Source organism: Corythoichthys intestinalis, chromosome 3 (genome assembly GCF_030265065.1).
Source record: "Corythoichthys intestinalis isolate RoL2023-P3 chromosome 3, ASM3026506v1, whole genome shotgun sequence".
NCBI classification, from domain to species: domain Eukaryota; kingdom Metazoa; phylum Chordata; class Actinopteri; order Syngnathiformes; family Syngnathidae; genus Corythoichthys; species Corythoichthys intestinalis.
In genome coordinates, this window is record NC_080397.1 from 64,263,277 (window position 1) to 64,278,082 (window position 14,806).

At 39.8% G+C, this 14,806-nt stretch overlaps 1 protein-coding gene across 1 annotated transcript in view; it reads right to left on the minus strand.

Moving 5' to 3' along the window:
- nos1 (nitric oxide synthase 1 (neuronal)) overlaps positions 1-14,806 on the minus strand; it is a 153,227-nt gene that overhangs the window by 123,608 nt on the left and 14,813 nt on the right. The window contains exon 2 of the mRNA XM_057831649.1: positions 3,801-4,481. Within this exon, the coding sequence (XP_057687632.1) occupies positions 3,801-4,456 (656 nt within the window). The 5' untranslated portion in view covers positions 4,457-4,481. The remainder of the gene's footprint in view (positions 1-3,800; positions 4,482-14,806) is intronic.

Consider the following 14,806-nt stretch of genomic DNA (forward strand, 5'->3'; position numbering starts at 1 on the left):
CTAGTGTGCTGTGCCAACTCATTGTGTGTGTGTGCGGCTGTTCTCAGCAGTGAGCAGATTTGACTGGGCTCACTTAATGAAGCATTTAATAAAGACAGACAAGCATTTTTCTATGTTATTCTAGTTCAAAAATAATTCGCATTATGAAGGCAGCACAGTGGGGCAGTACCATGTTTAAAAAGCTTTTTTTTTAAAAATTTTAACAAGACTTTTTTTCCCCCCGGAAAGTGATATATTTAAACTTTTATTTAACTGTTTACAAGATGTTTCTGAGTCTAGGAAATTTTTATTTTTGTGATTTAATAAACATGCTTTAGGCTAGGGGTGCAACGGTTCAGTTAGCCCACGGTTCGGTTTGAACCTCAGTTTTGGAATCGCGGTTTCGGTTCGGTTTGCGGTTTTTTTTTTTTTTAAACTGCCTTTATTTTGCTTTTAAGAAAATGTAACTGGTGTTACTTTTCATGTTTTTTTTTTTTCGTTTTTTTCATCAAAACATAGAAACCTTTGCTATGTTTGGAGGTCATTTAATGTGTGAATCAACCGTTAAAGTTGATAAAATTGCTCCCGTTTTTGCATTAGTTCCATTCTGTCTACTTTCGACATATGAAAATTTTAAAACTGTTTCATCCTTTAAAGATAGACTCAAGTCAAGATTTTGCCGATTTACGAGTATTTTAGATAAAAAGTTACTTTGGTTCACTACAACGGAGCCTTTCTGAGAAGTTTACTGCTCTAAAATGGCGGCTGTTTACTAACGCTACCGAGTCTGTCATTTCGCATGTAGTTCTATATGCATGAGCTATCTAGGCGTAGATTGTAGGCTGTTGGCTACAGTTAGGAAATATTGGAGCCACCTAGCCTAGCATTGCGTTCGCTACAGCGTCACAAGAAACACTCTTCCCTCTCCGTGTCTCTGACTTTACTCGCATCAATCAACCGACGTATTAACGCACATTGTCTCGTAGCCGAAACGGTGACAAAATCCGAACAGAGGGAAAAAAAGATTTTGAACGTAACGTACGGCGTGCACATTTAAAAATCAGTGCTCACTTGTACAAATTACGCCGAGACTGTACAACTTGACAGGTATGAATTATAGTGGACCGTCACAGTTAGGTAGTAGCACGGGACGTCCAACTATCAGTGGTCAGGGCGAAATTATGTGCTTTAGCGTAATCATCTTCAGTGGCTTTGCGTGCCATTTCATAAATGTCGGGGATTACGTTGTTGGAGAAATTATTGTAATTTTGTAAATTGTAAATTAAATTATTGTAAATTGTAAAACTATTGTGGCGAACACCGTGGGGTAGAATGACAGGAGATAATGTTTTTCTTCACACCCCGTATTGAACACAACGCAGAGAAGATACCATTTGCAGCCACCACTGACAGTCATGGTTGCCCAACTTCCCATCATGCATTGGGCGGAACAGATAAGTCGCTAAAGTATCATTTACTGAACGCACAACAAAAATAATATTCCTATCTTTCAAAAAAAAATAATGTTCACAAAAAGAAAAGCGCTCAATGCAAAGAGAACTGGCATTCCCAATCAAAATGGCTATGCAAAATAATACTCAGACTTTGGTCTCTATTCAAACATTTCGTTTAGCTCAACAAATACACTAGATGGTAATATTTAGTCACAATATACAAACTATCAGAGGTCGCGTACCTTGTGAAGTCAACACTCAAATGAACGTAACGTACAATGAACCCGGAATCTACGGCGTCAGTTGAGGGGCAAAACGCACAAGAAAAACTTGGCTAGATCTGTAATTGAAAACTCGCCCTTGACACCTTGTGGTGTATTTCAATCACTACCTTCCACTATGGCGAGGTATTAGTTTATTTTTTGGATTGAAAATGTTACAAATTTTAATAAAACGAAAACATACAGAGGGGTTTTAATGTAAAATTACTATAACTTGTAATTCTTAAAAGATAAATGTGAGTACAAGTCTTTCTATCCGTGGATCTCTTTAACAGAAAGAATGTTAATGTTAAGGCCATCTTGTGGATTTATTGTTATAATAAACGAATACAGTACTTATCTACTGTATGTTGAATGTATATATCAGTCTTGTCTTTCCATTCCAACAATAATTTACAGAAAAATATGCCATATTTTAGAGATGGTTTGAATTGCGATTAATTACGGTTATTTAAAAAAAAATATTTTTTTTTAGCTGTGATTGACTCGATTAAAAATTTCAATCGTTTGACAGCCCTAGAGATTTTTTTTTTTTTTTTTCTGTGAATGATAGCATTTATGTTAAGAAAAAGTGAGAGTGATGCTCGTTTCAAAACACATGGTAAGATTTGTGTTCTCAACTTGGCAGGAGAGAATATGCCATGTTGCTTTAGCCTTTAAAAGGTCTGTAGTCTGTCCTGAGTGATCATCACACACTAAATGTAACTTCTAGCGCTGGAGTGTTCAAACTGGTCCCCAAGGGCCACTGTAGGCCCTGGTTTTCGTTCCTACTGAAGGGAAAAGATACCGTCATCGCACACGCCATATAATTGTTTGCATTAGTCTAACACATTCATCTAACTATTGTTTAAGCAGACTCCACTACATGCCCTTTGACACAGTAAAGTGAATCACCTCATCCGGGCTAATGAGGGGGAGATGAGAAAGAATGGTCCAGGTTCTCGTAGGCACCGTCTAACTGTTTGCATTACTCTAACACACGTAATATAATTTATCAGGAAATGGTATCATTTTCATATTTACGGTAGGACTGCACTACTAATATAAAATAAATAGCACACCATAGTTTAATGAGAAGAAATAGAAGAGATACACAATGCCGTCTTATCACAGAAACCCAACGCGTGCGTCGCGAACAAGATTGACGCACCAACTCTTGCAATCAGCTCAAAAACTGTACTTGTTTTAGGACAAAGCGCTTTGTCCTAAAACAAGTACAAGCTAGCCCAGACAACAAAGTTGATAGCGGGCGTCCCATCCGCGCACGAACCTAAGCCGCCCAAAACCGGCCACAGAGGGGAAGACCCATAAGCAACGCCCGGACACACCTTCGGACATACCTTAAGCACGCCCCGCTTCATCACGGACTTTAAAAAGACTGGACACTGAGATACACAGATTTTTGCTGCTCGGAAACATGTAGCCTTGTTTCGGATCCAGAATTGTCCCTCCATCGTCTGTTTTTTGCCTTGTTTTTTGACCATTGTCGACGAATACATTGTCAACCTGTTTTCGGTGAGTGTTCTTCAAACTTTTGAAACATGGAGTCAGTACAAAGGGTTAAAAATAAGAAGAGAGCGCGCGAAGTTCTGCCTTCCCGGTTGGCGCGCGCGGGGGACAGCATCAGCCGAGCGGCACTTGTTTTGGGCTGTCGCTGTTCCCGAGTGCGTCTTGGCCGGGGGGGCGAATTTCAACACTACCGATCGTGTACAAACAATTTAACCAATGAGGTTTCTGTTAAAACAAGTAGGACCAAATGCGACGTCCTGTTTTGTTGGAAAGAAATCCAGCACCCACTTCGGCTCAATGTGGAACAGCTTGGGGACACCAGTAATTTAGCTTTAGCATAGCATTCGTGATAGCATTAGCATTAACTTTAGCATAACTAGTGTAAATTTAGACTTTAATGCCGAAATCCAACTTCGGGTTACGTCAGCAGCAAAGGAACGTAACTTGTTCATAACTCCAGGACGAAGCTCAGCTCAATCATGACATCTTGATGATGCAACAAATGTAACTTCATCAAGGCACAGCCGATTTGCTAACTATTTGTGAGTAGTGTACTTAGCAGAAGGGCAATACTTACCAGGCCACTTGGATCTCGGCGTCTCTGCTGGCGGTGTTCCTCTGGCTGTCGCCGTTGATCTCCTTCTTAGTGTTCCTGATGAGGCGCAGCACAGGCTCGATCTCCTTCAGCAGCTCATTGTTGTCCTCCAGCCCGTTACAGAACAGGCCACCGCCGCGGCCCCCCTCCCTCACCAGCAGGGGATCCTGGGTGGCCAGCAGCGTGATGGATGGCGACGACAGGTTCTTAATGGTCCTTAGCTGAGGGGAGCAATTCTCGTAGGATTTGGAAGGTGGAAAGGCAGGTCGGGTGACCCGCACAGTGCGGGGCCGACCGTCCCCTGACAGAGTGGTCTCCAGGTGGGTGGTGAAGCCCTCGGGCCCGTGCAGGATCAGCACTGCGTGACTCTCGGGCGACACGTTCTTTAGTGTCTCCAGCGCACGCTCGTAGCTCAGCTCCACCAGAGGCTTATTGTTAACCGCCAGGACGATGTCGCCCACCTGCACTAGGCCGCATTCCTCGGCCGCCCCGCCCCGGATCAGGTCAGACACGATCACGGGCGGCTTGGAGACCCTTTGCTTCACAAGAAAGCCCAGGCCGCCAACTTTCCTCTTGAAGAGGCGCACCGAGATGATGTTGGGCTGCAACTGGTATACGCTTGCCTCAGACTCCTGCATGGCGCTTGTTGTTGTCGTCGAGTTTCTGAAAAACAAAATAGAGGAAACATTCTCTGTTAAATTTGGGTAGCAACTTGTTGCTTCCTTTTATTTTTGAAACAATGACACCTTTTTAAAGCAATATATCGATTCGTGGCATCCCGATAACCTTTTGCAATACAAAGTATCACAATATATTAGAGCTGTCCCGACTAGTCGACATAGTCGACGTCATCGATGACATAAATCCGTCGACGAGCACAACATCCCGTCGACGGTTAATGAAGGGTTAAAAAAATATATGCGTGGAAAGTTCAGAATGTCGGACGCTCTGTATGCAAGCGGGGAAAGCGGCACAAAGCCAAAAAAGCGCACCAGTGTGTCCAAAACATTGACTTATTTCAAAGAAACAAAGGAGGGTACACTCTATTGTCCTGTCTCTTCAATGCCAAGCTTGGCTGCACGTCGTCCGTGAATAACCACCTAAAGCGCCGTCACCCAGTTTGTAAGTCCATCTAACTAACTAACAACATGTTTTGTTGAAGTTGCTAAGCCCGTCACGAAATGCAATGAGTCCATTTATCGCACGGCAAATAAAAATGACGGCAGTAATTTTCACGGCTGTGTTTTATCGCTGCGCGTGTGCGTGCGTGCATACATTGGTGCGTGCGTGCTGATGGTATATGAGACTCCAGTTCCTTTCTCTTATCAACACGCTGTAGAATTAAAGTTCAGACATACAAAATAAGAAAACACATCCATATTAAACACTGTATCGTTAGCACTGCTACACAGAGGTGAATGCGGGAAAAAAGGCAACCTACTTTAGACTGCTATAAAACATTGGCAGTCGTCTAGTGAAAGCAAACTTGCGGTTAAAAGGTGACACTTCAAACATGAAAAATCCCGTTAACAGCATTTGCAAACGAAAAAAAAAAAAAAATCTATTACTGACACTACATGCAATGACAAAAAGTGTTTTTTGCGGAGTGTAACTATATAGCTGAAGTTAGCTGTTTAGCGAACGTATTTCCGGTGGACATTTCAAAATAAAAGCATGTCATGTTCGTCATATAAATAACGATTTCTGGAGTTAATACCACATACTTCAGAATCTACACTAAGAATACCTTTAAAATGACACCCTTTATGAAAAATCTGATTGGCCATGAATAATTATTATAATTATTATAATACTATTATATATAGTACTATACTATAATATTAATCCTAGGTGTTTTTTAAGAATTGTTTTGAATCATGTTGGAAAGGCGAAGTAAGTGTTCTGAATCTGTTTACATTCCATTCTTTTACACTAGTTAATTCTATCAGCATTTGAACTCGTTGTTTATTTGTGATTTATTATTGTTATTTACGTGTTTATTTGTACTTTAATAAATAATTTAAGTTTTCCAAAATGTTTTTTGTTAATTGATAAGCGTCAACAAAAATGTCATTGCTAAATTAGTAAAAATAAATTTTTAAAAATTGTATTTATTAGATTAGTCGACTAATCGTAAAAATAGTCGGCTGACTAATCGGGAGAAAATTAGTCGTTTGGGACAGCCCGACACAATATCCCCATTCCGATTCATTGTAGCATTCCTACTTTCCATTACTTATGTCTCTTCTTTTGTGAAATGCAGGTCCAGAAAGGACATGCCACCATTTGCACATGGATTGTGTTTTTCTTTGAGCAAATACTGGAATTAAGAGTTTCTTTTTGTGGATTTTGCTCGTCAAGAGCCAATGTCCTCATATAACAACATTGCTTTGCTCCATTGAGTTTCACCTCATTCAAACCGACCGCATCTTCAAACCATCCCAGGACATCACAGGTTAACTCGAGGACAAGATTTCAACATCTCACAGTGGTCCAAGCGTGTCTTGACCGCATCATTCCCTGGCCGAGGGTGTCAGATCAGATCGAGTCAGTCCATGGATTGACGTCCCGAACATGAATTTGCTATCACTTTTGAACTCATCAGAAAAGCAGTCGGGGATACACTTGATTTTGGTTAGATAAGAGTTTCCAGGATGTCTGGTTCTTTAGTAAAGTTCAGTTTATACTGTATATGGCGGAAAACACAGACAAGGTTGAAAAAGCAGTTTGTTTCTGCTCTTGCACCCCTCTTTAACATAAACTGCTGCATTTTAAGCCAAAAGAACTGTTGTGGTTGATAGAACAATATGTCTATATGCTGCCATAGCAGATTCATGGCGCATTAGGTCCCCAAACTATTTTTAATTTGTCCGTTTTACCCTGGAAACCCCTGTTCACAGACGTCACGCAACCGCTTATGTTTCAACCCAGCCATAAAAAGAAGGTAATTATATTTATTATTTTGTTATTAGTCTGTCATTTTAGCTTAGAATCATTAATTGAGGTCTACTATTTCCTTTAAAAAAACAAAAAAAACAAAAAAAAACGAATTTAAAAAATTATTCACTCGCATATTTTAAACTTTTAAACAAATTACGTCACAATGAAAAAAATGGTGTCTGTAAATACTGTAAGTCATGGATATTTACCTCATACCCATCACTTAATTGTATTTTTTTTAGGGCTGTCAAACGATTAAAATTTTTAATCGAGTTAATTACAGCTTAAAAATTTATTAATCGTAATTAATCGCAATTCAGAACATCTATAAAATATGCCATATTTTTCTGTATTGGAATTACTGGAATGGAAAGATAAGACAAGATGGATATATACATTCAAAATACGGTACATAAGTACTGTATTTGTTTATTATAACAATAAATCAAGATGGCATTAACATAATTAACATTCTGTTAAAGCAATCCATGGACAGAAAGACTTGTAGTTCTTAAAAGATAAATGGTAGTACAAGTTATAGAAATTTTATATTAAAACCCCTCTTAATGTTTTCGTTTTAATAAATTTTGTAAAATTTTCAATCAAAAAAATAAACTAGTAGCCCGCCATTGTTGATGTCAATGATTACACAATGCTCATGGGTGCTTAAGCCCATAAAATCAGTCGCACCCAAGCGCCAGCAGAGGGTGACAAAACTCGCAAAAACAATTAACAAGTGGACATTTCACTCTGCTGTCATTTTAATCTATTTGAGCGGGGCATGTGCGTTAATTGCGTCAAATATTTTAACGTGATTAATTCTAAAAATTAATTACCGCCCGTTAACGCGATAATTTTGACAGCCCTAATTTTGTAGTAACTGTTGCATTTTCCCCCGATGCTAGATGATAAATTATTGATCCAAAGAATAATTGGGGGGAAGAAAATGTTTACCGTAATTTTCAGACTATAAGTCGCAGTTTTTCTCATAGTTTGGCTGGGGGTGCGACTTATACTCTGGAAGGACTTATGTGTGAAATTTTTAACACAGTATGATATCATTTCACATGTTTTTTTGGTGTTTTGGAATGGCACTGATGGTTTGGTAAATTTGTTAGCATGTTCTTTATGCTATAGTTATCTGAATAACTCTTAATAGCTGTGTTAACATACCGGCCACGTTTGCATTTCGTTGTTCATGCATCATGTAACATTATCATACTGTACACTTATTCAGCATGTTGTTCTCTATTGTATTTTTATTTTAAATTGCCATCCTAGATGACATTTCTGTTCTATGTGTCAAGTAAATTTCCCCCAAAAATGCGACATATATGTTTTTTTCGTCTTCGTTGGGCATTTTATGGCTGGTGCGACTTATACTCAGGTGCGACTTATAGTCCGAAAATACGGTAAAAGGGTAAATATATGAAAAAGAACATCTCGACCGCTCCTTGATCTCTGCGATTTCTGCATCGCGACCCTTGTTATATGACCATGTTTCACCCGTAATATCCCCCAAAAATCTGTCTGTGGCAATTTACATCTGTGTCTTGACACTCGGTGATACATGCTACATGTATTTTTTTTGCTGTTTAAAAATGTTTTTTTTTAATAATAAAATGCCTTCCTGTTGAAAATGTTTCTTCCCCGAGAAAATTGAGATTTTAAGCTTTCCAATGATGTATCACACATGCATATACAATAGGACAATTTTGAAATTTTGCCAAATTAGGGGTCTCACAGCGGAACTTCAAGTCACCTGAGTGTTTTCCGCCATATACATTCATTCAGGAAAAAGTCATTTAAAGCTGGTCGACCAGGCCATATTTCCACCAGAGCACCCCAGAAAAAGTCTCCCGACCTTCCACGTCAAACAGTTTATATACGCCGTCTAAATCAAGAACAGGGCTGGGAGTAGCATCTTACTCCCTTTGTCTATAAGAGAAAGCTATTCATTGTCCCGGACAAAATAGACAAACGTAGTACTGTGGGATAACAAATGATCATGAGTGACGATGTGAAATGAAAGGATATATATTTGTGTGTATAAATGGCAATATACTGTATCTCTACACATACCGTGAGATAATCATTATCGTGTGTTGCAAATCATATCATATCGTGAGGTCCCCATAGGTTCCCACGCCTGTTAAAAATACACTTGTTTTAGCTGCAGTCTCTTTTTAATATAATTTTAAACACCATAACAAAAAATGACATCAACCCAAATATGGGACGGGATTTTCTTTGGGTCACCCTGCATACGACAACTGGAAAACATGTGTTGTATTTAAATGTAAGGTTGAGTGATTTATGGACAAATGAATATTTTCAGTCAATGGAAGGGGGTGATTGAAAACCCAGCACAAAAGTTTTTATTTATTCTTGACTTAGGTGTCGTTTTCACTTGGGACACTTGATTCCTTTGTGTCACGCCCTGTCATGCAACATCTGTTTATGTTGCAGTCAATCTCCACTAACAGGATTGGGCATTGGCAGCTATATGTAATATCTTATTACCAACAATAAATATATGCCGTTTCGTCTTTTGCATGACATTGTGAGAATGCTTTCACATGTCCTGGGACACTTCAGAAATTTGGCATTACGTGCAATGTTGTGGCGCCTCCACCTGCTGGCTACATCGCTCATTGCTGTGGTGGTAAAGTGAAAATGCAGAATATTGCATTAGTCTTTAACCTCCATCCCTTCCAAAAAAGCAAAAACAGTGTGAACTTATCTAAATAAAGCTACTTCATTCAGTTGAATATAGTTATTTGGCATGAAGAGGCCAAAAGATGGTAGCAAAACAGAACATTTATCTCCAAAAAGCTCCTGACAGACACGAGCAAGCCATCCGCCAAGTAGTATTTCCAAAACAGAAACGATAAAGGGGACATAACATGCAATTCTAATGTTTTTCCCCCACTATTTCATGTATAAGACTGGTATATTTTAAATTTATTTTGAATCCCACCAAAAATATGAGCTCGTTGCAACAGGTGACTCTAAACCACCAAGTCCTTCTGCCAAAAAGCTAGCAAACGAGGCAATGCGGGCAAAAGGTTCATGGGGAGTTGTGGCAACCCTGGTGGTTGCCGTTGTTATGTTCTGGTGTTTTCTGTTCAATATATGCATCGTCTTTTAGGGTCAGGCGGTGTATTGAGCAGCAAGTGTGAAACAGAAAAACTCTCTCACATTCGTCTATGTGTGGTTTGCGACAATACTGCACACAACGATGGAAAAGCGATTTCGAGTTAACCCCTTTGTAGTGTCCTTTTACCAGAAAATTGCACGAGTCACTATGATCCGAGTCACAAGTAAGTCCCAAGTCTTTCCTGTTGCGGGCAGGTCATGTCGAGTCAAGTCTCCAGGTCAAATCGAGTCTCGAGGTCCTGTCAAGCCTCCAGGTCATGTCGAGTTGAGTCTCCAGGTAGAATCGAGTCTCGAGGTCATGTCAAGTCTCCAGGTCATGTCGGGTCGAGTCGAGTCTCCAGGTCATATCGAGTCTCGAGGTCATGTCGAGTCTCCAAGGTTGAATCGATTTTCTAGGTCGTGTCGAGTCGAGTCTCCAGGTCATGTAGAGTCTCGAGGTCATGTCGAGTCGAGTCTCGAGGTCGAGTCTCGAGGTCATGTCGAGTCCAGTCGAGTCTTGAGGTCATGTTGAGTCGAGTCTCGAGGTTGATTCTCGAGGTCATGTCGAATGGAGTCTCGACATCATGTCGAGTCGAGTCTCAAGGTTACGTCAAGTTGAGTCACAGGTTTGTCAAGGCCTTCACCATTGTTCCGCAGCCCACCCACAAAGCATTCAGGGTTATCTTTTAGGGAAACCTTACTGTCAATGTAAAAAAATGCACTATAGTCTGCAGGGAATAAACCAGCATTAAGGTGATCCAAGCGGATCACTGGCAGGTGGGAACCAATCTACGGTCCAAGTTTTTGGAGTCAGATTGTCGAGTCTCGAGTTTTTGCCTCACAAGTCAAGTCTCAGACCAGGGGTGAAAGTGGGCCAGAACGGTCAGGAACACAGTTCCGGTATAAGATTCAGGGCCAGAACGCAGTTCCGGTATAAGATTCAGGGCCGGAATGCTGTTCCGGTACACGGTGCTTTGATTCCGAAAATATGACAGCAACTGTCAAAACTCTATGTAAAAAAAAAACAACGACAAAAAAACGCTAAGCTGCCACACATGCATTTCAGCTCCTAGAGAAAACAATCTACCAACATCGGATTTACATACACAAGTGTTAACAACAAGCATAATAAAGTGCTTGTGTTGCGTAATCTGTTTCCACCGATATTCATTATTTATTTTATTCCACGGACAGCATGGAGGTTTCCCCAGCTGCTGCAGTTATCTGAGTCTGATGATGATGAGTCACGTCAATGTGCGAATGCACGCAGCAAAGAAAACGCCTGGACTCCTTTATCCGTTCAATCAGCAGAGATGGTTAGCTCTGATTGGTTCAAATGTGCATGTTTTCTGGAACAGCAAAAAAAAAAACAAAAAAAAAACTTGAGTTGATGCAACAAAAAAGGGCAATGCAACTTAAAATGGATCAAATCTTTAAGAGCAACGAAAGAGTTGAGGAAGCTTATTTATCATATTTAGTTTAATTTGCTCTGTTGGGGAGGTTCAGACCATCTTAGCTGTCAATGTGCACTTTGGACTTTTATTTGTTCATTTATGTTAGGCTACTTATTCATTTCCATATGATTTTTAAAAAAGTCAGTGTTTGCGCGATCTCCAAAATATATTCCATTTCACGCTGCATAATATAAGTAATTTGTAATTCTTTTTTCGAATGTATGTTACTTATATCTTATATCTTCTTATATCTTTATTAGGGCTGTCAAACGATTAGAATTTTTAATCGAGTTAATCACAGCTTAAAAATTAATAATCGTAATTAATCGCAATTCAAACCATCTATAAAATATGCCATATTTTTCTGTAAATTATTGTTGGAATGGAAAGACAAGACTGATATATACATTCAACATACAGTACATAAGTACTGTATTTGTTTATTATAACAATAAATCAACAAGATGGCATTAACATTTTGTTAAAGCGATCCATGGATAGAAAGACTTGTTCTTAAAAGAAATGTTAGTACAAGTTATAGAAATTTTATATTAAACCCCCTCTTAATGTTTTCGTTTGAATGAAATTTGTAAAGTTTTCAATCAAAAAATAAACTAGTAGGTCGCCATTGTTGATGTCAATAATTACACAATGCTCATTGTGCTTAAACCCATAAATTCAGTCGAACCAAAGGGCCAGCAGAGGGAGACAAAAAACACAAGTAACAAGTGGACATGTCACTGTGCTGTCATTTTAATCTGTTTGAGCGGGGCATGTGCGTTAATTGCGTCCAATATTTTAACGTGATTCATTTAAAAAAATAATTACCGCCCGTTAACGCGGTAATTTTGACAGCCCTAAACTTTATTATAAAAAAAGAAAAAGCGTTTACATTAACTTCATTTTTAACCTACCTCAATATGGCTCCACCCAGGAGATCGATTTTTTGACTAGAGTAACTACATTGGCATGACACCGGCGGGCGTACCATATTCAATGGTTGACGATCTTGGCGAAATGTATTGCCTAAGCAGCCAGAAAAAAAGCAATGGGTTTTCCCATTGGCAGTGTATCAAATACTTGTTCTCCCCACTGTATATCCTAGGTTCTTTAGTAGTTAAAATTGAGATTTGGCATTTAGTATGTGAGGAAATGAGGGAAAATAAAAATTAGAATTAGGGGTTATTGCGGTTTTTATTTTGCAAATCATTGAAAAAATACAATTTTGAATGAAAATCAAATCAGTTTTTGTATGTGGTATGGAAATAACTGTGCTAAAACAGTCTTTGCATTTCAGTAGTTTAAGAGGTTTGACACCCCCCCCCCCCCCCCCCCCCAAATGAAAGTCCGGCAAGAATTTCTAGATACTTTCACCCGTCTCAGACACTCCCAGCTCAAACAGGTCCGAGCGGAGTTGCGAGTCATCAAATTTGCGGCTCGAGTCCTGTCAAGTATGTTTTATCAGCCATTCGGTTGTATTGCGTTCAAGCAAACCCGAGCAACGCCGCGCCATATTGGCCGTGAGATCCAATTGCCATAAATGTGACCCGCCAACCAAAATGACAAAATTGACACCCCTGATCTATATGACTACCGTAATTTCCCGAATATAACGCGTACTTTTTTCCCCCAAAATCGACTTGTAAAATTATGGTGCGCATTATAAACGGGTACATGGATGGAGACAGAAATATATATAAAAACCGATTTAAAAAAAAATTTTTTTTAATTGACACGGCCACGTTGCACGTATGCAGTGATCCGTTGCCGACCATTACGGTACGTGACGTCAACATTTTGCTTCGGTAATACTTCACTCTGATCGGCCGAATAATTTCGTCTGTGTTAAAGTCTGCTTTTTTCACTCTTCATAAAGCACAGAATTTAGTTTCTTCAACTCATTTGAGTAACGTTTATTGCAGCTCCGCATCTCAGACCATAAGAAACGTAAGCACACATACTTCCTGTGTCCGTCAACTATATCTGTCCCTCGGGAAACTCAAACCCTAATGACAATAGTTCCTATTGTTACTGTCGTGTCGACAGCGATGAGCTCTCTCGGATTTCCGACTTACGTTCTCACTTTCATTTTACCGTATCAATCCATGGAGGAAACATTTATTCATCATGATGAAACGAGCAAGTTATAAAAGAAAAGTCACATCTGTTTTGTTTTGTCCTAGAGTCTGGTAAGTTGGAGAAGTTGTCAAATCATATTATTACCATAAATATTGTCAGTTTATGGTCATGTTTTGAACTACCAATGTGCTATGCTTGTGCTGTGTTTCACCAGTCAGTAAAATGACTTTTCTCTGGCTGTACACGAGTTTTCTTGTATTCTTCTATTTATTGGTGCTAAAATTAGGGTGCGTGTTATAAACGGGTACAATAATTTCCCCTAGATTTTACAAGTAAATTTGGGGTGCGCGTTATACGCGGGTGCGCTTTATATTCGGGTAATTACGGTAAATTTTACAAACAGTGACAGCGATTTACGAGTGCGCAATAAACCTCACATTTGTGTTCCCATAAATATTGAGCATGTCTTGGAGTCTGCGACCAACTTAACATACTGTGTGTATTTCCATCAAGATGAATCCAGCTGAGCGGCCCTGAGGCATCAGAATAAGTTAGGACGCTGGCCCTTTAATCCTGCGAGGGTCCCGCTGGCCTCGCGGGCCCACCCGCTGAGGTGCCAAATGACCGAAAAGTCAGGTGAATGCGGATTGGCTGGCTTTTGGGCGCCCGCTCGCGCTTTGACTCAACGCCGGCTTCCTTGGTAACGAGTAGATGACGGTGTCGAAGCGGCAACGCGGATTCGCTCGCCAACACACACGCACGTACATAAATTGCAACGCATACGAGTGTGCAGTCGAGCAGAAGCACGTTGGCCACTGATACATGTGTGCACATCGACTGTATTAGCATACATCCACAGGGTGCGTAGCCTCAAGGAGACACGCATAGCGCACATATTTGATTAAATACACATTTACATATTTTTACGCAAAGCAGAAGCTCCATCGAACACTTGTCACAATTCGTTGGAACAAAAACAGATGCTTCCATAATTAATTTCGTAGTGATTTCGCCTTCAGCAAACCTAATGTATGCGTTGTGAATATAAATGACTAGTAGACGTCCAGTCCATTTGAACTGGGAGGCAGGGCCGGCCAAGGCCATTTGGGGGCCCTAAGCAAAATAATGCCAAGGGGCCCATATTTTTGGCCCACCATTTCGTCACAGTGTACTGTGAAACCCATACATGCAATCCAACCTATATGTCCATATTTTGTATATTAATCATATTTTGTTGCACTGCATTCTTCAAACTTCGCACCCCAAATGATTGTCAGTACTTACAGTAGATAACGCCAAACCTTTTTCTAAAAGAGGAAAGAAAGTTAAGGAAGAACTTTTATTTTTAAGCTTGTAATCAAGTATCAAAACTCACAA